Source organism: Musa acuminata, chromosome BXJ2-6, assembly GCF_036884655.1.
Source record: "Musa acuminata AAA Group cultivar baxijiao chromosome BXJ2-6, Cavendish_Baxijiao_AAA, whole genome shotgun sequence".
NCBI lineage: Eukaryota > Viridiplantae > Streptophyta > Magnoliopsida > Zingiberales > Musaceae > Musa > Musa acuminata.
The window spans coordinates 10,285,001-10,311,557 of NC_088343.1; the positions used below are offsets into that span (position 1 = coordinate 10,285,001).

The window sequence follows — 26,557 nt, forward strand, 5'->3', positions numbered from 1 at the left end:
AATTACATTTTATAAATTGGTGATATCTCTGGTCTTGTGTGATTATTTTATGTTTTGCCTTGCTGATCTCACATTGTGGAACTACTTAGTTGTTTAATTTGTTTCTTCTGTTGATCTATCGTATTGATATGATAAAAGTTTCCAACTTTGCTAACGGGATGTCTTCCAAATTTCTCTGTGTAATCTGCTTGAGGAGCCATACTGATGGTTGTGTTCATTTGGGGTGCAGCCCTTTAAAGCCGTGTATGTAGATGAACATTTAGTTACATATAGCATATGAATTAATGAATAAAGTGAAATACAGTTTCATGTGTTGTTTGATATCTGTTGACTATGCTAGTTAAAATGTTTTGCCTCTTCTTTCATTAATAAGTCCCTTGGTTTACGAGCTTGAATGGTAATCTTTATACTACTAATGGATAGATACCAAAGCTAAGAAATATTTCTTACCCCAGGTTCATGCCTTGGCGATGCACTAGCCGTGGTAACAGTGCATGCTGCATCACTGCCATTGGTTCAGCCTTGGAAATGCATGCTCCTTAGAGAATAAATGAATTATTTTCTTCTCTTTACTAGCTGTCCTATCAAAGAAAAGCCAGGTCTAAACTTTCAAACATCAAAAAATGTCCAATTCGTATTCTAGCTGTGTAACTGAAAAGGAAAACATGGGAAAAAGCTCATGGATTAAAGGCATCCATCTAAGCATTCTGGACAGCATCGAAAGTCTGCAACTCTTTCTGCAAGATTGAAATCTTGCAATGACATTGGTATATTGTGAACTGACGTGATCCTTCGTCATGTTTTTTTCCCTAAGCTCTATTGATCCCTCAACTTGGTTTCTCATCTAAAAACTTGTGCAGTCAGAATTTGCGTATACTTGTAAAATATGCTTTAAAGTTGACAAGCTTGAGAGAAAAGATGGATGGTTGTATCAGTTCAATTCTGAATTTGATACCTCTGGCTGAGCTCATAGTTGAACATCATCCTTTTCTATAACTAGGATTTCTATCCTTCTTATGAAGCTTCTGTTCATCATTTTTATGTACTTATGTCCTCATGGTTAAAGCAACTTGCAATTTGTCATTTAATGGAAAAAAGTGGATAAGGATGTTTTGCCACCTAATGTTTCCATGTTGTTTTTGATGCAGGTGGTAGCAGCCATGTGTTCCAAGATACCAATTCTTAGCAGTTGTATCATGAAAGCTACTCAATCTGGTAGGTGGAACATATCTAAGAAATCTCTCCTGATTAAGTATCTGTTTTTCTTTTTTTATGTTTTATATATTGATGCCATTTAACTGATAGATGAGATAAATAGTACTACTTCCACTTTTCACCCTGATCAACAAATGCTTTCATTTTTCTTTCTCGGAGAGATGATATTGTGGAATGCTGATTCACCCTGGTCATTGTTGGTGCTTAAAATCAACCTCTGTTCCTTGGTTTTTGATCAAAGGTGTATTTATCAAATACTTGTTATTTATTGGAACAAATGTAGCTTGATTGTGCATCTGCTGAACACCTGAATGGTCCATTAGTTTTATTTGGACTGTTTCTAATTTTTTTGAATCTTAACACTATGGTAAGGTAACACCTAGCCAACTCAGTTTATTAGAGTTTAGGTCATGGAAACCACAGATAACTCTACGTAAATTGATTTTTGTTGAACCCCACGTAGAAGCCTTGTGCATTAGGCCGCTCCTTTAAGAAGGCAAGTCTTGGCACCATAGTAAGTCTTCCTCTGTGACTTGTGTAGCCAAATCTAAATCATGGAAATAACATCTTGACTGGGAAAATGACGGACATTGGCACGATCTATACCTTGCACTGGTGGGAGACTCATGTAGTGGGCCCCTTTTTCACTGATCTGGACCATTCTAATCCACATGGAATTTCTACTTTGAGCTTTCAACTAGGTGATTAGATGTATTTGAAAGCATTTTATTCTTGCTGCTCCAACTCCTGCGTCCATTTCGAGACAAAGACTAATTACCTTACATTTTGTTTTGCCGTAGTCGTCATTTTTTTTTTCTTTTTCTTTTTGGCTTTATTTTCAAGTTCTTCATCACTATCCTTCCTCACATTGTTTTACTCTCTTTTGATATAACCATGCTCCTGTTTCTTCTTCGTCGTAGTACCTGCTATAGATACTTTTGACCACTTAACATTCTCAATATCTTCATTTTGATCAAGTTGAATATGAAGTCAAACTGATCTCTCTCATCGGTTACCCACCACACACAACAGGACACATCATTAGGAAATATTCTGTTCCATATCTCAAGCCACCTGCTTCCGGAAATCATACCGTTTGTTCTGACTGCCCTCTGTTGATAGAACTTTTCTGATCATTTTATACAAGAATTACTTTTTGAAGTGTTTGGTTACGTTTGATTTACTCATGTGAAATTTGCAGATTCATTCAATTTATTGGTCAACAATGGATTGGTGGCTGGGCAAGTAATATTTCATGTTAGTACCCAATTATAAGTTAGATCAATAGCCTCAACAGATAGCATCATATTGTGATGGCTGTACATTTAATTGATTTAACCTAAATATGCTGCAGACTCATCTCCACATAATTCCTCGGAAAACAGGAGATAAGCTATGGCCTTCTGAGGTAACACAGAATAACTCCGATCATTTTGCCGATGTTAATTCATTTACAATTTAGACGTATGACATGCAGAGTTTGAGAAGGCAACCCATCGAAGCATACCCAAAAATCGTCGACCTTGTGAATTCAATTCAAGGTCTGGTTTGTTCTCTATCCACTGATAGCTGCCTATCTGATGCATGGATTGCTGCCAAGATTAGGAATCACAAGTGAATGGAATTTTGTATATATGCTCTGTGTTGTTATTGTTTATTCAAATTATATTAAACACAGCGATCATTTCTGAAGTCTGTAACGTGGGAATTAAAGATCGACAGCAAGTGCAAGATGGTAGGATTCTCTGAGCTCTTCCATTTCCTTTTCTTCCCACCAAAATAGACTCATGTATGAACCGAGTACAGAGGTGACAATAAAACGTACCTATTTGATTTCTACATCAGATTTGTTTTCATTAGGGATTTTCCTATCATTAATTAGTGATGAGTTTAGCTTTATCACATCGAATGCAGAGTTATAATATCGATTTTAAATTTAGGTTATTAATTCTAAGATTGATTTCTTGGGCACATTCCTCATGTACAAGGAGCATGTGAGGGTTCCAAATTTAAGGAGTTTTACATGTAACAATCTAATTTTTGACATCATAAACAATAAAACTGGGACATGATGTGCAATTTTCTTACCAAAGCCAACAAGATTGGCAAAAATTGTTACAGAAGAAATGTGAATTCATCTTCTATTTCTTGACTAAAAAAGATCAGATCCCTTTGCAGGTTCCTAGTGAGTGATCATTTGGTTGCCCTACATTGGCTACATGACATGAAGGGTTGAAGGATCACAGTACTAGTGCAGGTAATAATGCCTCAAGCAAATGTCTAGAATTTGTACTGATCAGAGACATATCAAAGCCCATGACCATGGGAATATTATATTTTTCACATCAGAAAGACCTGCTTACCACATGTGAACTGAGTCCATGCAGCACTCCATCAACAGTGACTACATGAAGACCCTGCCACATACAAACAAAACCCAATCAGACCACAATCTAGAAATTAATTACATAGAAACAAATGGGACCAAACAAGTTTGTCTCCATCCAGTCCACAATTATTCACTGGTTTCTTCTTCTGCTAGTTGCACAGAAGTTGGGATTCCTTTGTCTGATGCAACTGATGCTGACTCCAGTAGTTAATTGCAAGAGTTGGTGAAAAGTACATGTCATCCATCAGTTTAGAATTTAGACAATTCAAAGCATGCTTCTAATGTTGCAGCTCTACAACCAGTATGTACAGATTTGAGAGAGATTTTTCATAATAGAAAACATTCCACAAATGCACAGAAAAAACTTTTGGTAGGAAGCAGAAATGCATTTTAATCTACCATTAACATCATACATGAAACAGTATCGTCTACATGATGCAGGTTATACATGCTAGAAGAAACTATCATTATTCTCAGATTTCAGGACCACTTGTCTTCTTCTTCCTCCTGGATCACTGTGCCTCTGCTTCTTCAGTTGCATCAGATCTGAGCCTGGCTGTGCCAACTGACAGTGTTGGAGAGCATCATCTCAGGCAGCACAGAGTCCAGAATTTGCTCTGCCAAGGCATCGCACCACTGGTTGTTTGATCAACAAGAAATAATTTTGAGGTTACTCCATCAGTTGCATAGTTTGACAGTGCATGCCACTGTTTGGGCCCAATATTTCAGTCTTGCTTTAACATCTTCAGGATGGTCACCTACAAATATTGAGGAAGAGAAGGGATAGCAGAGTCAAGAGGAAACAACAAAGCAGTGTGTAGGTTCACCAAATATGGCATTGGATTGGGCCAATTGCATCTCTGCAAGGCCAAGCAGATCACCAAAAGAAATTAACCAATATGAGCTAAATCACAACATATTTTTGGCCATGACTATTATTAGCTCATCATGCTAATGTATTTTGTTTTTCTGGAGTTTACAGGTTTTGGTGTTACCTCAAATTGGTCTTGAAAGAATCTTGAAAGATCAGTATTAGCTGATCATATAGAGAACCATGAGGAAAATTGGAGTTATTGCTGGATTCATTAAGTGGAATCATTCGTTACTGATGCATACGACCCTCCATAAAGTTCGGATCTTTTCTTCCGGATCGGAATCTCCCATCAGGGCAATCGAACGAGATCCTCTGAAAACCAGATCTTTACGCGACAAGAAGAGAAGATGGAATCTTACCCGGACTGGAGATCTTCCAGTTGGCGACGGGAGGCGCAGCGCACGGCTCCGCCGCCACGGACGCTTCGCCCGCCGGCTCCATCAGTCGACTCATGGAGTAGCATAGCTCCAAGGCGGGGAGCGTGCCGCGGAGCTCCGGGATCTCCTCGTAGCTGAAGCCGAACCCCAGGTCCAAGCACCCCTTGAGCTCGTCCAGGTCGTCATCAGTGAGGCTCCTCGTCCTCCCGACGACGTCCGCGCCGTCCGCGACTTTCGCGCTCCGACCCGCTCCCTCAGGCACTTCCACGTAGCCCTCGAGCGTGACTCCTCCGCCGGGGCGGCTCTTCCGCGGCCACGCAGCCTTCCACGCCTCTTCCAATCCCATATCCTCCACCGCTTCTTCCATCCTCCTCTGAGCCTGCTTCTTCGTCTTCTTTTTCTTGCCGGCCCTCATAGGACTCACGTTAGGGTTTAGAGTTGGGATCGGCACAGGGCACGCCGCTTCCTCCGATGAACTCCCCATCTCTCTCCGTCTCTTTTGGGGGCGGCGATAACGTGGTTTTAAATGGGCTAACGAGGGTATGATGCCGACATAATGGTATTATGATATTGATACGGTATTATTATATGAGGTTGGATTTAATGGGTGAGGGAGAACGATAAAAGGATGTATTATTTATTTATTTATTTTAAAATTTTAATTTATTTTATTATATCAAATCATATATAGTATGAAGTTTTCTTATATAATAATAATATATTTACCAATTTAGATGTTTTAATAAAAATAATGATAGAGTGATTTTAATTTTATAGGAAGTGTAAAAATAATATTATTATCATAAAATTATTTATTATTATTAAATTATAATTTTTAATTATTTGAATCGATTATATGGATCTCCCGTCGATATTGAAATATATAAAAACATCATATGCTTAGTTAAGATTATGTTATTTTTTATATTAAAGTTTTTAGGATCTTACTCTACCTTTTTTTTTTACTACTAATATTAATTATTTTATTTTATTTTATTATCATATTCAGAAGTCGGATATATGTTTATCATATTTTAATTGATGTTTTCTCGTATTATCTTTTATCAAAGTGATGCTTAGTTATCCATAGATAAAAGTATATATTTTTTCCTATCTTTCTTTGTAATTTCACATCTTCAATTCAATATTCTCAAATCTATTAAGTATTTGATCTCAAAATTATCTTATAATTTTCTTTTAATCTTAAAGATATCTGACAATCACATCAAGATACTCTTGATGTTCCGGTCATTTTAACCATCACCTTTTTAGTTTATGAATAATATTTTTATTGATCTTTCTATTTTGCTAAATAATTTATCCAAAATAAATATCCATTGTCATGTTATTCTTAAAAATATTTATATTATCATCTTTAAAATTTTATCGTCCGAATCAGAACTTGGAGGTCTTTGAAGACAATGCAAAGAGATATGAAACGAATAATAAGTGAAAAATATCAATTGATGAAAAATTCGAGATGGAGATAAAAAGGAGCTGATAAACATTATTTATTTTCTTGAAGAATAACAAATGTAAACAGGCAGTGTTAATTTCATCACTGCTTAGTAAACCAAGATCAACTTCATTAAGCAAAATTGGCATGCTTAATGATTCAAGAACTACGTGACTGAGATGTGAAACATGAATAAAAAGAACCACAATGCAAAAAAAAAAAAATCCTTCATATCTTTAGGAAACATTTAATGACTCTTCTTTTCATCAAGTGCTCGAGACATTATAGCTTACTATCATCGTTGTTATTGTGTTACTACACAAGCAAATAACCCTAAAAAAAGATATCACAACAGTGGAAAGCAGCAAAGGATTGGAAATTTAATTGAGTGGGCACGTAGCCTGTGATATTTTGTTTTGCCTTTACCGTTATCAAGAGAGCATTTTAACGTGGTGCTTGTGACATGCTGCTGGCTTTTCAGTGACAGCTTTCTCGGCCTCCAATCTAACTGGCTCTCTCTCTCTCTCTCTCTCTCTGGCTTTGTCTCATCTCACAGGATGAGAGAAAGAAATTATAAAATCTCACAAAATGATCATGATATCTTACTCACGGGAAGAGGTGGCAGCAATCGATTGTATAAGAGTAATTTCATCTTTTGGATAATATCATATTTTTAAAAAATAATAGATATTAGAATAAAATTAAAAAAAAAAGCGACATTCTATAGAAAAATAAAAATAAAAACTGGATATTTTTTATATAAAAATTACCCTATATATATATATATATATAATATCAAAAGCAAAGAAAACAAGGAATCAGGTACTCCTTTTGAGCTGGTAGAAACACAGCCGTAGTCGACAGCAAGGCCATGTTGACTGAGAGTTGAAAAGCAGGCATGCACAGTGGTATAAAGCAAGAACAAAACCGTGCGGCTTTTGGCTAGAAACATGTTCTTCTACAGCAGACAAGTCTGAAACATTTCTCTGGTCTGCGCAAAGTACTTGCTCCTAATTTGGACCTTATGAACACATCATTCAACAATGTCACCATTGTGCTATAAAATGACACCACCACTAACACAGAAATCACACCGAGAATGAGATTCCAAATAATAAAGGTCATCCCTGATAAGAGTCTGTTGACCTTATTTGGCCTTGATAGGTCTTTAAATATATTACTCCACTTTTAATAAACTAGCCAAGCATCATCGAATAAAGTAAGTTCCGGGCACGTCAGGTTGCTGCTGCTGCTTATCAGTCAAACGACACCTTGTGCACAATCCTTGCTCCTCTTGATTTTGCCATGTAGAGTCCTATATAATGAAGCACATCCTGCAGGAGCAGTAAGCAGAGCTCTATACTAAAATCTCCAGCTTGACACATCATTAGTAGAGACGGGAATTAAAGATCGAAACTGTCACATAATTCTAAGTAGAGTTTTGATCCTACCATATAGTTTCAAAAGCAAGATGACAAAAAAACAGGTTATGGCATTAACTTTGTCGGTAAAGAAGTAATGCTTACAGAAAGGAGCACGATTAGGCTAATAATGCTATTAAGATATGCACGCATCCTTTAGATATCAATAAGTCGACTCCAATGAAGGGTGTCTCTATCATGACATGAGCAGTCACTTCCACTACATCTGACTTTTTAGGTCTTAGTTCAATGTAAATCCTCGTGAATGAATCATCATATATGTACGATGTGGAAATACATGATTCTTTCAAGCTATTTCTCTTTCGTTAAGGACTGCAATGACTTGGTAAAATCCTCACCGCAAATTTAGAATTTTATTAGATGGTCATTGCTATTTGTTCTTATATCGGTAGCTGCTGTCAACAACTGTTCATCCTAAATTGCCTAATTATGCTGAGATCAACATCTAAGCAACTATCTTTTGCTGACAAGCTTTTCTTTTGATTACGGAAGAAGTCATAGTAATCTTCCTAAGAGTGTAAAGGTGTGTCGTCTCAGTCGTATGAGTGTAACATTAAACCATCCATACAAGTTTAGGTGTTCAAACCTGAGGATGGACCAAAGCTCCCTTGATGTTTCTTGCAACATGAACTGGAAGGTCATGTGTTGCACAACCTCGTGCATAAACCACAACATCTTCCAGCGGTGGAACCAGGCCTATATTTCTAGCAGAGAGCGTGGAACATACAAAGTCCAACACGCAGATATCGGTGCATATTCCTACCACCAAAACCTGCACAATGGGATTAACAAACAATATGACTGTCATCCACATCTCCATTCTGGAATAACAAAAAAGATCAATCTGCGATTAACCAGGAGTTATTATGTATCTCAACAAATGTGTAGGAAGATCGACCACTTACGACTCTGATTTCATTTCTTTTCACCCAATCAGAGAACACATTAGAGCCATCCTTCTCCATTGAACCAATGAAGCCATCAATACAATCTTTCCTTCTCACAGTAAAATTTGGATCCTTCTCCAGCCATTTCAGAGCTGCAGAAATACTTAAAAAGGAAATCAGTTGTTTCGAAGCCGTCAATTTAAGCTTAAAACTTAGAGGACAGGCACAGGTTTGAAAAGAAATAACATTCACGAATGCAAAAGGCAAGGAATAATACCAGGGACTAATCTCTCTTCGCCCGAACCGATGATACAATGAGGTGGATACGGAGGCTCGGGCTTGCCAGGATAATGGGCGTCGAGGAGAGCAAAGATAGGCCAGTTTCTGGCCGAGAACATCTTGGCCAGCTTTGCAGCCTCCTCCACCATCGTTGCTATCTGATCATTGGGCTCAGTTGGAGCCTTATATGGAGAGCAGATCACATGAGATCAGAGGTATAAATTGTTCGACAAAATGTTTTCTACTTCAACAAAATAATCAAAACAAATACTTCCTATGCACGTTGAACTGATCAAAAAGCTCAAATCGATATCAATTAACCATTAGGCTGAACTTGCATCGAATACTCACAAAAGCATCGGACTTTATAAAATGGAAGCGAAGCAAATTACACTACAAAGATCACGCCTTTGCTTTTAGTTAGAGATTAGTCCGGTTGAGTTCAGACCAAAGTTAAACTCTCGCCGCAGAGATAACGAATCAAGAAAAGAAAACTAACGCTAAAAGGACACAGATAAAACTGCTAAAGGGAAACAATTTACTGATACTAAAAAGCTAGACCTTCAGACAAACGAAAAAATTGGGAAAACACAAAACGTTCCAAATTCAACGATTAAAAATGTGTTCCTATATATCAATATATATGAATCACAGAGAAGAATATGTTTCTCTTCATAACAACAAAAAATCTCGCTCATATGAACCTTCAATCGGACCAAACCACTCAAAAGTAACAAAATTTCAATGAAAAATAACTAAAATCGAAATCAGAAGATAGAATCTTACGACCCCCTACGCAAAAAGGATCGGACCAGAGCACAAAGCGAGATGACAACGTAAATCATAACGTATCCGACAACTCTCGCCGCACCTTTCGGCGGAGGGTACCGAGTTCGATTGAACCCTAAGATGGAATCGACTGGAAAAGGGGACGTACGAGATTGCCAGCTCCGACGGTGCAGAAGCCGTTGACGATGTCGACGAGGACGAGGCCGACGGCCCTTCCCTGACCTACCTCCGACGCCAGAACGAGGCTCTCCGAGTCCCCAAGCGGCATCTCCGCCTTCAACGCTGTCAACGCTCTCGTCTCCGAACCCATCGTCTCCGCCTCTCACCCTCACCTCCCTCGATTGCAGCCGATCGGTGCTATTTATCGACGAGGGATGCGGTCACCGCCACGGAGTACCCCAGCACGGGATCCTGTCACTGGTGGGCCGACGCCCGCGGTCGACCCAGCATCTCACCGTTCGTCCCTCGTCCCCGAACCGAAGGGGGTCCCTCGGTGGTCCCCGCACGGACCCAACACCTCGCCTTCCGTGATGCCGTGTCAACCTACGGGTCTTTGAAGATGGCGTTCTCGATCGATGAGATTACTTTCAAAGGTCAACGTCTGCGCAAACGGTGGAATCTTACTTGGGAAAATAACAAAGTCTGGTGTGCCCATCAGGAAATTGGTGGTCAATTTTTATATTATTATTTTATTATAAAGAAATGATGTTATATCGAATGATTTCACATATAAAAGACTCCAGCGAATCAGAATCCAACCATTTAATATGATCAATCAAAATGAAGGAATAAGCCACCCAAAACCAGAAGCCATTTGACTCTAACATCCCCTGTTCGAATAAAACCAAATTAGAAATTAGAAGGATACTGTTTCGTGGCCGATGCGGCTGGGTTTGGATTCGAATGATTAGGGATCTTTCTGAAACGACCTTGGAGATTGTTGATGAGGCCGATCGCAGCGGTCAGTCGTTCCCACGGGAAGGGGACTCTTCGCCCGGACACACAATGGGAGGCACTCCGTCTCTGGCCCTGCACACAAGTTGGGTCAGGAGGCTCGTCTCAACCCCTCCGACGATCAAATTAGTGAAGAGCGGTAGGGGATTGTCTCTCTTTTCTTTTTCTTTTTCTCCCCTCTCCTTCTTCGGAGCACGAGGGTTTTTATAATGAGAATTACCGTTACCCGATGTGCTCGCCCGGAGGGAGCAGGATCGTACTCTTGGTGAAGTCTGACATCACCATTGGCGTGGCGTAAGGGATTAAGCCGAAGGGGAGTGTTAATGTGCCTTGATAGGCGTTCTGATCCATGGTGACCAGGTGCTGTCGGCCCGTGGAGCGTCATCTGGGCTGACTGATGTCATGCGAGTCTTACCTTAATCATCACCCTCATCATATACTTCCACGGAAAGCTGCGTTCCGAAAGATCGTGGTGAGGAAAAGAGAGAAGAAACCAAAAGCAGGAAACTGCACATACTTCCAAATGACGGCTTAGATTTTTTTTTGTGAAAAACAATCCTTCGATTGGAAGAAGAGCAAAGGAGAACAACTAATTCGCAGATTGGAGAAAATGATCAATTACGAGGCTGAAATAGTTCAAGCACTCTCGGCGGAGCACAACCCTCATAATCGATGATGCATGGGGGCACAAACAATGCATCATCTAATTTTGATAGTATATACAACAAGCGACGTCAATGATTCATCAGAACTTTAGTCCTCCTCTTTCAGTTCAAGCTCAATTGGCCGTTCTAGAAACTGGAGATGATCCACTTCCGACTCAAGGAGATTGCCAACTTCTTCATAACCTGTAAACACCAAATTCCAAATGTTCAATAAAGTCATGGCCTATATCAGAAACATCGTGCTGGAAATTTAGTAAGTCGGAGTGACCTACGTATGTGCATCACCGGATAGGAAGGGAGAAAAGGAAAGAGACCTGGAGATGGAGATTTGGTAATGCAAGGAAGCAGCTCGGTTTCTAACTCCATAGTCTTTACATCTGTGATATCCTTGGAAAGTTCCTGACCAGCACAAGCAAGTATTTTATAATTTATTTATTGGAATAGGTAATCAGATTCAGCACTTACGATTTACACACTATTTAAGGAACTCTTTTATATCAATCCCTGGCTAATATATAGAATCCCAACTACAGTAGCAATGCAATAAAATTCCACTGACAAATATGTGTAGCATTTCTTAACTCAATAAAATTTGTCATACAAAGATGGAAAGGAACATAGTCCAAAGAACAAGTACAGACTGCTAGTGATGCTAAACATGAATGTTAATAAGCAAACCAATCAAGAGTTTCAAAACCAATGCTAAATAATGCTAAATATATGTTCTCATCTTCTGCATAGTTATAAATTTACCTACAGTTTCCTAAAGTGGCTAAAGGAAAGGGCAAATGGAAGTGATAGCCAAGAACATGATATTTGATACCACTATAGTTTCCTATAGTGGCCAAACAAGCCTTTGCATGTGGGGTGCATATAAGATCCTTGTCACAGAGTTCGTATCTTTGGGGTTAAACTTACTCGAGTGCGCATAATTAAACAAAAACATAATCATCATAAATTATGCATAACATGCAGCATAATGGCTCATGCCAACATAAATTGAAGACAGTTTTCTCTTCGAAATGCACTGTTGATAAATTTTACCAAATCTAAACAGTTTGAGCAGATTCCAGATTCATTTGGAGCATCCCATTGCTTTGTAACACCAACTCACGATTTTAAAATTAAGAAACAAATAATTTGAAGTCCAGAAACACATTCTATATGGGAAAGAACCTAAAAGGTTCTGCAAATTTTAAATAGCTAGTAGCAAATGTATTTAACATTTTTTTTTAGTCATGCACCTCAGAATTTAAACGAAGCATACTTCATTTAAATAAACAACATATAAAAGCACATGATCAGGAGTTATCCAAACTATGTCCTGATAATAATTTTGTGAGAACCAACACAAATTTTTACCACAAGCTTCAAATATTGAATTATAAATTTAGCTCTTATGATATATAAGAAAGAGGAGAATGTGAAGCTATCAACACAAACTGTGCATATAACATTGATATCGACAAAAAAATGATGCGTATATTGGTAGAATTTTACCACAATAAACTGTGGTAAACCCAAATGGTCTGACACTACAACCTCTGCATGTTTCAACTAAGTAAATCAAATGACAGGACTTTCTTGTTTGTTTACCTTGCAGTAATGTTCCATTTCTATCAAACTGCCCCATACATATCTAACATGCAAAACACGAAACATAGCCAAACCACATACCTTCTCTGGCAATCCAAGATCATATGAAGCACTTAACCATTCATGCAAGTCAGACACGACCTTCAGAACCTTCTTGTTTATACCTATTAAAAAGGATGTGAACCAACTAAAACATTGTCGTTTGCCTAAATTAGTGGATGGACAATATTTGCAATTCAGAAATAGAACAAAGGATGTGCAGAAAAAATTACGTTCTTCATTAATATCCTTCTCCAGCTTTTGTATATCGTTTCCAGTAAAGTGTGTCTGTTCAATTCCCTCCTTTGCCCACTGATGGCATCTCTTTATTTCCTCATCAGTGAGGGAAGTGCTCTTTGGGGCGTTCTTGATGGTCTCCCAACCACGTGGTGCAGACTTTTCTTTCAGGGCCAACACCTTAACCGGACGAGAAGCTGGAGGTTTGCCAGTATTTGAAAGATCCTTCAAGGCCTTGCGATCTGGACGACCAGATTTTGCTGGCTTTGGCAGGACACCTTTCACCTTATCGACATCTTTGCCTGCAAATTTGGACCTTTAATCAGTACATCATAGCCTTCTCCAATCGAATTTATTTGTTAAGATGTCATTGATATACAGTCAATACCTATATGGATATGAAAATTCTCATTTTGAATGGCAACAGGTGTTCGGTAAGCCATTAGCCCAAATCAATTTTTTCTGCACCCATAAAGTGACTAGAAGAGTTATATAAAGACAGTTAGCACTAACGATAAGATATTTACACGAGTTACATACGAGTCAGATGACAGTTAGCACCAGCGATAAGAAATTTGGTACGTATGAAAGAACTCTACTCCATCAGATTACTTACTTACAGGGACATCATTACATCAACAACCATAAAACTTGCAAGCCCAAGATCCAAAAGAAACAACAAAAGCAAATTCAAACCCCTGCTTTTACGATAATTAAGCAAATCCTAGAAGCTACTTTCACCAAAACATCATCTTCTTTATTCTAATCAGATTTACACATCGAGATAGGAAGAGAAAACCAATGGCCGCAGCAGAGAAAGCAAACAATAAAAACGGCATCTGGACATCAATCTTTCAAACAGTTCCTGCGATACAATCATTTCCACCAAGATTTCATCTTTTCGAAGCAAAACCACATGAAGATGAAAGATAGAAGATAACTAAACATAATAAACCAAGAAGGACAACAAGATCACGATCAGGCCCAAAAGTTTTGGTCCTGAAAACCACTATATGAGTGAGCATATCCGAGGCACCGTGATCGAACGGACGGCAAGAGAACGAACCGATGGAAAAGGGGAAAGATTGTTTATAAAAGAAACAAGAAATTTCGTGAAACTTCCGTTAAAGAGACGGAGATCGAAATGGCGGCAAGAGAACGAACAGAAAACAAAGTGGAGAAATTATTTAGAATTTTCCTTGCCATGAATCTTCCGTCACATACCAGAGACAGCGATCAGACTGACGGCAAGAGAACGAACCATAAAAAAAAGGGGGCGGAGATTGAACAAAGAAACAAAAAAATTGATGAAATTTGCGTCCGGGAAGATATTTAAGACACGAAGATCGAAGTGGCGACAAATTTATTAGGGAAATAACAGAAAATTTCATGAATCTTCCATGCAAGAACATATCCGAGACAGAGATCGAACTGACAGCGAGAGAACGAACCGAAGGAAAAGGGGAAATTTTGTTGGGAATAAGAATCAAGAAATTTCTTGAAACTTCCGCGCGAGAAGATATCTGATACACAAAAATTGGAGCGGAGACAAGAGAACGCACAATAGGAAAAGCGGGGAAATGACTCAGGAAAAGAACCAAGAATGTCACGATTCTTCCGTGCGAGAAGATATCTGAGATAATTCGGACTGACGGCAAGAGAATGAACCCAAATGAAAGAGGAAAGATTGTTCGGACATTACCAGAGACCAGTCCGCCCAAAGTCCGGCCTTTGATCGGTAAACCCTAATTTTGCTCTTTCTCTTTCTGCGGAGACGACAGCCCAACGGTAACCAAAGTGGAGACGAAAGAGGGACGAGCGGCCTATTCAAATACCTATTGCAGGAGCACGTGTATTGCACGTGTCAGTAAGAGTATTTCTCCCAAATAGGAAACAGTTGAGGGAATAAACCGTAAAAACTCTTCATTTCGAAACGGCTACATCCACCGACTCGATCAGCCCTGAAAACCGTCGGGGCAACGTCACCTCTCCCAAATAGGCCTGATATGTGGCGATAACTGCTGGCGTGGCACACATTGATGGATTCTCGTTCTCTAAATCGTGACTTAATTTTTTTTATTAATGGTGAGTTATATATATATATATATATATATATATATAAACTACATTCCAAGAATCCATCAATGTGTTTCCGCTTCAAGTCCCGATTTTGATAGGAATACCCTTCACCAACCCGAAGATTCGTCTGGCCTCCGAGTTCACCGCCTTCATTCGGCTTGGGCTCTTCTCCAAGGTCAACCCAAGTCGCTATGCTTCACGATCAGCTATGAAGATGTGGGTAGCGCCCATGTCTACCATTGCACGGGTCGTTTGACCATTCAGCTTGATGTCCACATACATCAGTTCACTACTTCCTGCTTTTTGTACCTTGGTCTTCATGTTCTCCCCCACTTGACCCCGCATAGCGTTCAACAGACGCATTGCTCCCATTCGGGGTCCTTGCGACTCATCATTATCGCTGTTGGATTCAGAAATGCTTGAGCTAAGGGCAACAACTTTGCCCTTGTCCGATCGGGGAGGGTGGATGGAAGTCGTTAACGCATTGAGTGCTTGTTTTTGTGGGCATTCCCTTACCATGTGCGGTCCTCCGCACAAGAAGCATCCTCCAGGTTTTGAGGCCTTGCCTTTCGGGTTCGGCCCTTTGTGGGAGCTCTTCTTCTTTTGTTCGCCCCCGAGCTCCTTCCCTCTAGAATGTTTTGGAAGGCGATTACTTAAAGATTGTTTCCTTCTCGCTGGGTCTTCAGAGGAAACAAAGTCGGTGAACCTTTCTGCAGCAGCAATTGCCCCGACTACATCGGTAACATTCCTTCAATTTAGCTCCTGTTGAGCCCACGGTTTTAACCCATCAAGGAAGCTGAACAACTTGTCCTTCTCGGACATGTCCTGTATGTCCAGCATTAGTGCAGAAAATTGCTTCACATAGTCTCGGATGGTGGTACTTTGGCGGAGTTGCCTCAACTTCCTTCTTGCGACGAATTATGTGTTCTCCGATAGGAACTGAGTTCTCAACTCCTGCTTCAAGTCCTCCCATGTGTCAACTCGACACCGACCTTGTTGGATTTCTTCCCAATGAGTTCGCCACCAAAGTTTCGCATCTCCGTTCAGATATATTGTTGCTATAGAAACTTTGGTATCTTCAGAATCGGGCCTCGTAGCTCGGAAGTATTGCTCCATATCAAACAGAAAGTTCTCGAGCTCTTTGGCATCTCTGGCCCCTCCATATCCATGAGGCTCAGGTGCCCTCAAATTATGTGGCGGTGCAGTGCAGGTGTTGCCTCCTCCCGCATTTAGCGTTCTTGTGAGCATGGCCACATTTGCAGTGAGTTCCACCACAACATCCTGTAAGTGTTGCACGGAGTCCTTGGTGTCATCAGACAGTCGGTCGACTAGGGCCTCGACCTTGTCGATCCTGGACTCTGCTTCCTCTTGCGAGCTCTCTACCCCAACAAGTCTTTGTTGGCCATGGTAGAGTTCCTCCATGCTCGCTTCCAGAACATCCAGGCGGGTTTCCGCCGTCGTGAGTCTCTCCTTATGACTCTTTTTCCCAGTTAGCGCACCAGATTGCGCTTCCTCCGCTCGCGGAGAGTAGCCAACTTCTCGCTCATCCTGTTCGCTGCCGCGCTCCTCTTGAGTGGCTCCAACAGCATGAGAGCGAGTGTGCACATGCAGCCCACCTGCGGCTACTTGGGGCAAGGGTCCGGCCTGCCCCGTCTTGCTTGATTCGCCACGATGCTTTGCCATGGCGAAGTTGCGAAGTTCGTTCGCTGTTCGATCGAAGAGCTTGCCCGCTCTGGTACCACGAACGTTGATATGAAGTCTAAGGAAATGCTCTCCCATGGCCTTTCTGGTACGGGCAACGGCTCTAAAAGTCCCACCGGCTTCCGCTGCTCCACCTTGTCTTGTTGGCAAGTAAGACATGTTCGAACATATTCCTCCACATCAGTCCCCATCTTCGGCCAATAGAAGGCCCTCTCCACGAGAGCCAACGTTCTGTGAATACCCGGGTGTCCAGCCCAAAGGGAATCGTGACACTCTTTTAAGAGTTCGCACCTTAAATTGTCCACTCGGGGAACATAAACCCTATTCCCTTTTGTGTAAACAAGTCCCTCCTGGACCCAGAATCATCGTGCCTTGCCTTCTTTGATGAGCTGCATCAGGATAACTGCCTGGGGATTACTATACAGTCCATCTCTGATTCGGGAAAGGAAGTTGGAGTGTAGTTGACTTGCTTGGCCTCTGCCCTCTAGTTGTGCAATATTCACGCATTCCACTTTCTGACTCAGTGCATCGACCACGACATTCGCCTTCCCGGGCTTGTACTCTATTGCCATATTAAATTCAGCCAGGAAGTCCTGCCACCGCGCCTGCTTTGGGGAGAGCTTCTTCTGAGTTTGGAAATAGCTCAGGGCGATGTTGTCTGTCCTCAGCACAAATCGCGACCCGAGGAGGTAGTGTCGCCAAACTCGTAGACAGTGGATCACTACTGTCATCTCCTTCTCATGCACTGGGTACCACCTCTCGGTCTCGTTAAGTTTGCGGCTCTCGTAGGCCACCGGATGACCTTCCTGCATGAGTACTCCCCCAATAGCAAAGTCTGAAGCATCTGTATGGACTTCAAAGGGCTCTCCGTAGTTTGGCAATTTGAGTACTGGTTCTTCTAGAACAGCAGCCTTCAGATCTTGGAATGCTATCTCACATTTGTCAGACCACTTCCAAGGCTGCTCCTTCTTTAGCAACTCCGTCAGTGGGGTTGCCTGCTTCGAATATCCGGCAATGAAGCATCGATAGTAGTTGACGAAACCAAGGAAGGATCTCAACTCTAGCACCTTCTTTGGAGTTTGTCATTCCGCAACTGCTTGCACCTTCGACTTATCCATCCGAATGGAGCCATCACCGATTTGATGCCCCAAGAATAGGATCTCAGTTTGAGCAAAGTAGCATTTCGCCCATGTCTACCATCGCACGAGTCGTTTGGACATTCAGCTTGATGTCCACATACATCAGTTCACTACTTCCTGCTTTTTGTACCTTGGTCTTTATGTTCTCCCCCACTTGACCCTGCATAGCGTTCAACAGACGCATTGCTCTCATTCAGGATCCTTGCGACTCCTCATCGTCGCTGTTGGATTCAGAACTGCTTAAGCTAAGGGCAACAACTTTGCCCTTGTCCGATCGGGGAGGGTGGATGGAAGTCGTTAACGCATTGAGTGCTTGTTTTTGTGGGCACTCCCTTACCATGTGCGGTCCTCCGCATAAGAAGCATCCTCCAAGTTTTGAGGCATTGCCTTTCGGGTTCAGCCCTTTGTGGGAGCTCTTCTTCTTCTGTTCGCCCCCGAGCTCCTTCCCTCTAGAATGTTTTGGAGGGCGATTACTTGAAGATTGTTTCCTCTATAATGTCATGAACGGTCGTCGCGTACCCGCAACAACTCCGTTCAACGAACTGTTCGTCGCTCACACCTGCATGTACAGCTGCTTGACAGCATGTTTTCTCATGGTTTTGGGTCATTTTGCTTGTAAATATGTAAGTTCGAACAAGCTGCAGCGTTGCAATGCGACCGCTCACCGAACCGAGCAAAACAGCCCCAAAACAGCTCCGTTTTTGCGTGCCGCGGGAGGTGAGCGGAGAGCTGCCTCCGCTCACCAAAATGTCAGCCATCTCAGACCCCAAGAACCCCTCGGGTGGCACAGGGCTGGATGGGGCTTCGGTTATATATCGGGCGTTGAGATCTCTTTCGCAAGTTCACACGTGACCTTTACGGGAACTTGTCTTTGCGCCCAGGACCAGGTGAGCGGTTATTTGTGAGCTTGTAGCTGTTCATTCATCCTTAAAAGCCTTGTTTTTCTCCCTCTCCCTCTTTTCTCTTGTGCACACAAGGTGTTTGTCGAATTGCTTGTAAAGCTTCCCTTTTCGCGAGACTTCGGGACTTGTCTGTTGCTCGTTTTTTCAAACTAACTTCTTTCTCTTTTATAGGTCCTTTGGGACCTGCGAGAGGTTACAAAGTGGGTTGATCCTTGTGGAGCAAGATCGCAAGGGCGAAGTGCGACTTAGGCAACGCAAGCTAAGTTTGCGTCTTTGGTTGTAAGAGTGCCTCACGCCTTAGGTAATTCCAACTAAGGTCGTGACATTCACAATTCCAACTAATATATATATATATATATATATAAAATAAAATCACTCATTTAGAGGAATATATACTTCAAAATATACATTCATTTTGGGCTAAAAATAGGATGTGTCAGAAGTGGGCCCAGAGGGATTACCAATCATAAGGCAGGTTTGTCGGACACGTTAACTAAATCGCTTTTAGAAGGTTCTGAAAACGAAGGGTTGACAAGAACCGCTGGATCTATCGGCTACGCTCGCATCCACCGTTCAAAGAGATCATAAAGATGCCCTCCGAAATGATCATAGAAGACGGGGAAACCCTTCCAAATCGGTTCGCCCTCGCGAGATGGGGAAGTTTCGCGGTGATCTTCTTCTTCCGAGCGCGCTCCATGCGACCCTTTGGATACTTGTGGCCTTCGGTTTCCCCGCAGTGATCTCCGCCATCCGGTAATTGTTCGGATGTCTTCGTCTCTTGATCCCTTACTTGCTTTCTCTGCGGTTTTGGGATCAAATGTTTCAATTCTTGTGGGTTTTCAATTTATCAATTCGGAAATTTTAGTGAATGTTGGGCTATCCGGGAAAGAAAGATTTCTTTGATCGTTTTTTGTTGATTATTAGGCAATATTTGCGTCTTCTTCCATAAGTATTAGGAGATCTAAAATTAAGGGTATATGAGCGTGTTTAGACTCATAGGCGGAGAAATCGAAGTGTCAGGATAGGATAGGCACGTGTCGCTGGAGAAGCTAGTTCGATCGTTCATTGTGCATTACAGGTAACACAAAGGTGAAGGCATCAGAAAGGGAACGATGTTCTCGACTTTTCTAGATTTTTGGGCTTGAGAAGGCAATTGAAGAAAATTAGTCTTGATTTTGCTTTATATTAGGTTCCATGTCTATTTTTGGTCTTATTCGTTATGAGCAAAAAAATTTCTGAATACAAGTCAACTAGTCAAACAATTTATCTCATGCATATTATAGGACATGGATGAATTGTAGCCCGTCAGCTGCAGAGCATGTTGAGACAAGCTGACCCTACTTTTGGGTGAGTATAATTACATGACACCTATTGGAGACACCATGTATAGCACCTCAATTTGGTCTCACATCGAAAGTGGGAAAAAACTAAGATTCTTATAAGGGTTTGATGGGTGTGTTATTTAATTTCAACTTAAGCATTTTGGACCATTGATTCAGGTCCAATGAAATTAATAGGTCACTTATCCCATCAGGCTGGATCATGATAATTGGTATTAGAGTCAAACCAGTATTTGGCATGGTGAGAGGGTCGAGTAGGAAAAGACTATTCTAAGTTATGTTGGGCCTTGATGAGGATATCAAACCATTAAATGAAGAAGATTGTAACGCTCCGATTTTGTCCCACATTGAAAGTGAGCAAAAACTAAGATTCTTATAAGGGTCTGAGGTGTTTGATAGGTGTACTACTCTTAAGTTCAGCTTAAACATTTTGGTCCAGTGGTTTGGGTTCAATGAAGTGAATAAATCATACTACCTCTCAAGCGAATCGTGAGACCATGAACTCCAAGGAGGTATATATCTATTCAGTTAGCATGAAACAATGCATGAAACTCGGATCAAGATTTGCGGCTACCTTTTTTTTAAATATATATCAATGACTGATACACTGAGAAAGAGAGCAAATGAAGGTCATATCACATGAATATACAACATTTTTCCTTTGTCTTGAACTTCCAGAAAATTGTGTTCTCAATTACAAGTTGATAGTGATTGTCAGCTGCAGAAAATGCCGACTGTATGAATGCATTAGATGGAAACCTTTTTAGAATAACACTAGCACAGAGTTGTTCTTTAGCCTTCTCATACATGCTCTAATAAGAAACCAAACGTCTTTGTGGGGTGTTCCTATGTTTTCTTTGCAGCCAAAAAGCTTCATGGTGGAAGTTATTCTATTTCATTTACTACAATTTTCTACACAAAATAACTCATTCTTTTTTTTCCCATGCATTTTCTGAATTATCTACCTAAAATTACCTCTTTTTATATAGGTGTTATGCTGTATCTGGTATAAGGTTGTGAGTGTAGGTGGAAGTTTTAGTGGGGTAATCCAAAGAATTGTATGTGTGTATAGATATAAACATTTGTGTATGCAGAATTCCTCAAAACATGGCATGGTGAATAAGTCCCTCAATGATGATTATAGGGCAATTTCCTTTGTTTTTCTTAGCAGCAATTTAATTATTTTAATTTCAGAAAGAAATCCTGATGTCAATTTTATCTGATACTTGTTCTAGGAAGGATATTGGCCTTGCAGAGAATCGTGTTTGCAGAAATACTGTTCAGGGGCGGTACTTATTATCAGATGACAATGGTAAGATTATGACTTCTTCAAGTTCTGGTGGGTCTCTGTGGTGTGTTAGTGTCGTACTCTTATCCTTTCACTGTAGTGTGGACAAGTATCTCTTAGTGATCTTTTTTGCTCCATGACTAAAATAGTAGCTTCAATTGTCAGTGACTTATCTATCGCTTAGAAGTAACTTACAAATATTGCAGGTTACGTATGCACTGCCCTTTCAGTTGATTCATGGACCAGATGCTGTCCAGTAAAAGGGGACCAATTTTCTTGTCAGTGAGTTTTCCTCTGCGATTGATATTGATTTGATCATCTGCCCTGAAATAAATAACTTTCTGAATCGATTTTTTCCTGCTCCAGGGGCTGCAACCTCATTTCACAGTGTTGCAACTCATATGAATACTGTGTATCATGCTGCTTAGATCCATCCAGGGTATTTTCTTTATTTCCCAATGTGCATTGCTCTCACTTAAATTGAAGTAGTTGATTCAAATGTATATTTTTTTCACAGACTGACAAAGATCTTGCTATGAAGGTGAAAATTGCGAAACCAGTTACTGCAGGTAAAAATTCAGACATACATTTGTTGAGAACACATTTTACTAGTTCATTTATCTTCTTTCTATTTTTAGGCACTTACAGTAGTGCTTTTGATTTCTGTGCTGGAAGATGTCGACATAATTCTGCAAGTGTGGTATTGTTCTCTCCCATTAGTCTCTATTCCTTTTGTCGTCTCTACCAATCTGAATGGTACTATTTGTTATTTTTACTGATGGTAAATGGTTGTAGCTATTAAATATAGTTTTTAAGATAAGTTTTAGAGTGATGAAACAAACTTTTGTAATGTGAGGTTAGAACTTAGAAGTGAAAATGTTTGTTTTGAATATATGCATACTCATTTTCTTCTGATTGAGAACCCTTTTTGAGCATGACTCTCCATGTTAGCGGTGCATCCTCATGCCTGTTGGGATGTAATTTATCACGTGTGATATCAGGAATTGATTTGGGTTCATGCTAGTGTGGTGCCTGTGTAAAGTATTTGGCATGTGGCTGACATAGGCATGACCTGAAGCAGGCATTGACATTGCATGTTATAGCTGCAAAGCAACCAAATTCCAGCATAGTACCATGTTGCACATGACATTCCATGGCTAAGTACAAATTGAATACAAGTTAGTCGAACTTGACTTGGTGTAAAAGTGGAATTGATTTGTTTGATTTAGGTCCATGAGAATGCCTATGCGAGCGACTTCCATCACTGCTTTTCACTACAGTCAAATTATTCAGGTACTAGCATTGTTTTACCATATGTATCTCGATATCCTCACATTCATCTTTTATCGAAGAAAGATTTTTCTCAGTCAATATCGGTGCTTTCATTCACTTGATTATGATCAATATGTAAATTAGGGAGTACAGAGGTGACTTTTGAAGCAAGATTAGCTGGCATTAACATTGTCACTGGAAGGTGATCTTATCATGTGATTTTAAGACAGTGATGCTTGTTACTGTAATCTTGTTGATAGTTTTTTCAAGTCTTTCATTAGGGCACCATTTGATATATAGGCCGGGGGAATCCTGTACTATAGCTTGCAGCTTGAGGGGACAATCATGTGTTCCGAACAGGCTTTTTCTGCTAAATAGATGCAACTTGTAAGTCTTTTGTTCTGTTAAAATTCATTATAACTTTTTTGCTTTTCCTTTAAAAATTCTTCATTCTGCACTCGACTTGAAAGTAAATTAATTGTTGAAAATTGTAGGAGTTTTCAAAGTCAATAATCAATTAATCATAAATATAATCAATACCTTATATAAGAAGTACAAATGCTTTTCAATAGGCAACTAGTCAAAGTGCAATTCTCTTGCCTATGATGTTATATATTCTGGTCCCAGTGTTATATATACTGCTGCACAGAACAGGCTCTGTTAATAATTTGGTGCTTTGGTTCTTGGCAAATTAAAGTGATAAACTAGAATATACGTTATAGAATTTGATGCTCTTTGGAAGTATTTGTAGGCATAAGTTAAATTTTAGACCCAAGGCCATGCTTGTACTTGATTGGTTATTTAGGAGTAAAAGAAATGGCATAAAACTTAGTTGGTTTGACTGCAATTTATCATAAGACATGCTAGTATTTGGATTGGTATTTAGGAGTTAAAGAAGTGGCGTAAAACTTGGTCAGTTTGACTGCAATATGATGAAGTCTTAAGACACGATTTCAGAATTCAACTATATGCCTCTTCTCTCTCTTTATCTCTCGTTTACAGTGCTATTTTATGAAATTAATCTGTGAGCTGCAATTCATTTGCACTTTTAGGTTTGTTGGTACCACGAATCATTCCTGACCCTCAGCTTGGTTCTTGGCTCTACCTTCACAATTTTATCTGTCATGTGAAGTATTACAGAATGTTCTTTTTGTGATTTTGTTGCCAATGATCATTTGTTGAAACTGACAAAACGCAGTTCTCACAAACTGCTTTTGTATATACGACTCTACCAGGAAAACTTTTATATATTGTGAGTCAAAGATCAACATTCTCGTATATTCTTATTGAGTTACCGTGGTGTTTCTTGTTTCCTGTTTTTCGTATATGTTCTCTAGGACTTCATAAATGATGCGATTACAAAAACTATCATGTGATGAAGCCACTTATAATCCTGATTCATAGTAGTTTAATTTTTGCTCATGAATTTTATGATGGAAAACTCTTTGTCTTTGCCATATCAAATGACATCGTGCTTTAAATCAGATTGCAGAAATATATGCTCTGTAAGGGTGGATGTTTTGCGAGCATTGGGTCAGATCAACCTGCAGAAGTTGAAGAATTTGCTCCCAAGCACATGGTATGCCTTCATTTTTCATCTTTTAATTAACATCCATCAATTTTTATTTCATTGCTATTAAATCATAAGTTCTTTTTGGGAAATTAATTAACTAAAATGTGGTTGATAGTGGTCTACTTAGAAATTTTTGAATTTGAATATATAAATTTAGCATGATCTGCTCAGATATTTTGAACTTAAATATATACTTTTGGTATTCTCATGGATAATAGTTAATACGCCTATGAAGCTATAATGAGTTAAATCTTGATTGTGTATGGGCTTCTGTGAAGCACAGATACCGTTACAAGATATGCAACACAGAACAAATGTGCTGTTAGATCAGTTATCATTTTTATACGTATATAATATCAACACAAAAATCTCTCAATCATCCTGGCAATATCTGATTTTTAATAGTTATTTAAAAGATCAGTTGCTTCCAAAAAGTAATTGTGATTATCATTTTTCATATGTATCTAATACTGTTGCAGCATGCATCTTGAAGTGTTGATGTTTCATAAATAAGATTCTAGGGAATCAACAGAGAGACTATATCCTCATAATTTAAGATAAACATGCAACATATGGAACAATGTCATACGATCTTGTTCTCTTTAAGAATTTGTTAGTTCCAATGAAATAGCATACTATAGTGCTGCTCTGTTTCACTTACCAAGTACCGGCTAGCAGAGGTAGCCAAATTGGATCCCTGTTTACGATATCTTGGACCATAAAGGTGTCAAGGTGGAATTGAGTTGAGTTACCTGCAGAGCTGAGGTGGACGAGTTGAGATATCCTCCGAGCTGAAATCAAGATGTTCCTTAGTTTTTATGACCGCTGCTTTAAGGAAAATCTTACAAAATAGAGGGGGGCATTGGAATGTGTCAGTTGGGGTCTCACCCAATGCTCAAGTTAGATTTCACTTTAAGGTGATATGAAATAATGTGGAAGAAATTTAAGAGCACAAATCCCATTAAGTAGGTGAGAGAAATAAGCCCAATTCTTTTACCTGCAGTAGAGGTCCCATTTTGTAGTGTCAAATCCTCACAAAACGGGTCGGTAGTAACACATCATCACCTGAATTAGATTGTTATTCTGTTGCGATGTTGCAGAAGGCATGGCAGATGACTGGACTCCAAGTCAATCGAGGCCTAGGAGGATTTGTTAGGTAGTTGCAACTGCGTTGATGATGTGAAGACTTGTCATTGTGTATTAGTCCAGGCATCAATGTCTTACCTGTGCAGTTCAGGGGCTCATTAACGTTCCCACATCACCTACTTTCTCTTCCTTCGATATCAGTCTTCTTCTATTTAACGATCATTTTTCAACAGAGTGATTTTTGGTGCTTCGTATGTGCTACTTCCTTTTCAACTGCATTGTGCAATAACCCGAAGAGATTTAAGAATAAGTACATGGTACACACTCTTATGTTTTAGGTCTATTATGTGCTGTTCTACAAACGATTATGACAAGTGGGACCAACTAAACCCATCGGTGCTTTATATTTTCTTTCCTTATCGATTTATTCTTTCTTTCCTATGCTTCTTTATTGATTTCATAGTTATTTTTTGATAAATGTGAGTCTGATAACGAGTAAGTGTGATGTTTCTCTTCTTTTGCAGAGCCCAGGAGCTTGCTTGTACACCCAAACAGAAGCTATGCTTTCATGTGATGGCTCACATCAACATACCAAGAGACTCTGCCCCTGTGCATGATCCACCGACAGCCAACATCAGTCTCAGCCATCTGCAAATAGCTGCTGTTAGAGAAGAATCTGGTTGTTTGGGGTTTCGTAAGACTTCATCAAATACAAAGTACATGAGGATAAGGTGGCAGAAATGAGGTTTAGGATCCAAGAAAAGTCAGCCTAACACTGTCACTTTATTCAGTCTCCCTGATGTTGTTGTTCAAAATGTGATGGTGACGACTTCCTTAAGACGTGCAATTTAAAAGCCTCAAGTAAATTATTTTTAAGAAAAAAATTTATAAAAATTTTTTGTGTCATTTTTCAATGTTTGTTGGAATTAATTCATTATTATTCCTTTATGTACAGGTATTGTGACAATGAACAGACAT

The 26,557-nt window shown here is 39.9% G+C and overlaps 5 protein-coding genes across 8 annotated transcripts in view; 2 read left to right on the forward strand and 3 right to left on the reverse strand.

The window, feature by feature from the left end:
* The window catches only part of LOC135583274 (adenylylsulfatase HINT3-like), a 5,843-nt gene extending 2,784 nt beyond the window's left edge, over positions 1-3,059 (forward strand). Inside the window, exons 4-7 of the mRNA XM_065112426.1 lie at positions 1,149-1,215; positions 2,417-2,472; positions 2,570-2,623; positions 2,693-3,059. Of these exons, the coding sequence (XP_064968498.1) occupies positions 1,149-1,215; positions 2,417-2,472; positions 2,570-2,623; positions 2,693-2,833 (318 nt within the window). The 3' untranslated portion in view covers positions 2,834-3,059. The remainder of the gene's footprint in view (positions 1-1,148; positions 1,216-2,416; positions 2,473-2,569; positions 2,624-2,692) is intronic.
* Positions 3,060-3,969: 910 nt separating this feature from the next.
* On the reverse strand, positions 3,970-5,369 carry LOC135614741 (uncharacterized). 2 transcript variants are annotated; one of them, XR_010487695.1, is made up of 2 exons: positions 4,600-5,369; positions 3,970-4,362 (listed from the first exon to the last, which is right to left on the reverse strand). XR_010487695.1 is itself a non-coding variant. In XM_065112427.1 (2 exons), exons 1-2 carry the CDS (start codon positions 5,337-5,339, stop codon positions 4,283-4,285), a joined length of 582 nt encoding a protein of 193 aa, XP_064968499.1. In that variant the 5' UTR covers positions 5,340-5,368; the 3' UTR covers positions 3,970-4,282. The 2 variants fall into 2 exon arrangements, 1 of the variants encoding a protein (XP_064968499.1); XM_065112427.1 differs by having other exon boundaries at positions 4,838-5,368.
* A 1,853-nt stretch (positions 5,370-7,222) lies between these two features.
* On the reverse strand, positions 7,223-10,055 carry LOC103987641 (nicotinamidase 1). The gene is made up of 5 exons (XM_009405996.3): positions 9,857-10,055; positions 8,918-9,101; positions 8,659-8,792; positions 8,340-8,525; positions 7,223-7,645 (listed from the first exon to the last, which is right to left on the reverse strand). The coding sequence occupies exons 1-5, from the start codon at positions 10,016-10,018 to the stop codon at positions 7,568-7,570; spliced, it is 744 nt and encodes a 247-aa protein (XP_009404271.2). The 5' UTR covers positions 10,019-10,055; the 3' UTR covers positions 7,223-7,567.
* Positions 10,056-11,263: 1,208 nt separating this feature from the next.
* Positions 11,264-14,992, reverse strand: LOC135583278 (uncharacterized). Of its 3 annotated transcripts, none has more exons than XM_065110512.1 (6): positions 14,902-14,992; positions 13,588-13,661; positions 13,196-13,501; positions 13,005-13,087; positions 11,642-11,726; positions 11,264-11,510 (listed from the first exon to the last, which is right to left on the reverse strand). In XM_065110512.1, the coding sequence occupies exons 2-6, from the start codon at positions 13,640-13,642 to the stop codon at positions 11,416-11,418; spliced, it is 624 nt and encodes a 207-aa protein (XP_064966584.1). In that variant the 5' UTR covers positions 13,643-13,661; positions 14,902-14,992; the 3' UTR covers positions 11,264-11,415. The 3 variants fall into 3 exon arrangements, with proteins under 3 accessions (XP_064966584.1, XP_064966582.1, XP_064966583.1); XM_065110510.1 differs by having other exon boundaries at positions 11,600-11,726; XM_065110511.1 differs by having other exon boundaries at positions 11,600-11,726; positions 13,588-13,678; positions 14,902-14,986.
* A 4,648-nt stretch (positions 14,993-19,640) lies between these two features.
* On the forward strand, positions 19,641-26,445 carry LOC103987644 (uncharacterized). Its single transcript, XM_009405999.2, has 11 exons — positions 19,641-19,773; positions 21,596-21,672; positions 21,855-21,930; positions 22,015-22,087; positions 22,166-22,217; positions 22,287-22,348; positions 22,878-22,941; positions 23,065-23,122; positions 23,221-23,307; positions 24,406-24,499; positions 26,104-26,445. Exons 1-11 carry the CDS (start codon positions 19,673-19,675, stop codon positions 26,194-26,196), a joined length of 837 nt encoding a protein of 278 aa, XP_009404274.2. The 5' UTR covers positions 19,641-19,672; the 3' UTR covers positions 26,197-26,445.
* Positions 26,446-26,557: the final 112 nt, after the last annotated feature.

Excerpts from the sequence above, each read along its gene's own strand:
- LOC135583278 (XM_065110510.1), bottom strand. The coding sequence starts at position 13,642 with ATGGCTTACCGAACACCTGTTGCCATTCAAAATGAGAATTTTCATATC. Across the intron at positions 13,088-13,195 it reads GAAGGATATTAATGAAGAAC|GTATAAACAAGAAGGTTCTG; the intron begins GTAATTTTTTCT and ends CCTTTTTAATAG. Across the intron at positions 11,727-13,004 it reads ATCTTGGATTGCCAGAGAAG|GAACTTTCCAAGGATATCAC; the intron begins GTATGTGGTTTG and ends TGTGCTGGTCAG.
- LOC103987641 (XM_009405996.3), bottom strand. The coding sequence starts at position 10,018 with ATGGGTTCGGAGACGAGAGCGTTGACAGCGTTGAAGGCGGAGATGCCG. Across the intron at positions 8,526-8,658 it reads AAAGAAATGAAATCAGAGTC|GTTTTGGTGGTAGGAATATG; the intron begins GTAAGTGGTCGA and ends CCCATTGTGCAG. Across the intron at positions 7,646-8,339 it reads GAGCTTTGGTCCATCCTCAG|GATGTGCTTCATTATATAGG; the intron begins GTTTGAACACCT and ends CTGCTCCTGCAG.
- LOC103987644 (XM_009405999.2), top strand. The coding sequence starts at position 19,673 with ATGGGGAAGTTTCGCGGTGATCTTCTTCTTCCGAGCGCGCTCCATGCG. Across the intron at positions 19,774-21,595 it reads GCAGTGATCTCCGCCATCCG|GAAGGATATTGGCCTTGCAG; the intron begins GTAATTGTTCGG and ends TACTTGTTCTAG. Across the intron at positions 23,123-23,220 it reads ATTAACATTGTCACTGGAAG|GCCGGGGGAATCCTGTACTA; the intron begins GTGATCTTATCA and ends TTTGATATATAG.
- LOC135614741 (XM_065112427.1), bottom strand. The coding sequence starts at position 5,339 with ATGGGGAGTTCATCGGAGGAAGCGGCGTGCCCTGTGCCGATCCCAACT. Across the intron at positions 4,363-4,837 it reads CTGGAAGATCTCCAGTCCGG|GTGACCATCCTGAAGATGTT; the intron begins GTAAGATTCCAT and ends CAATATTTGTAG.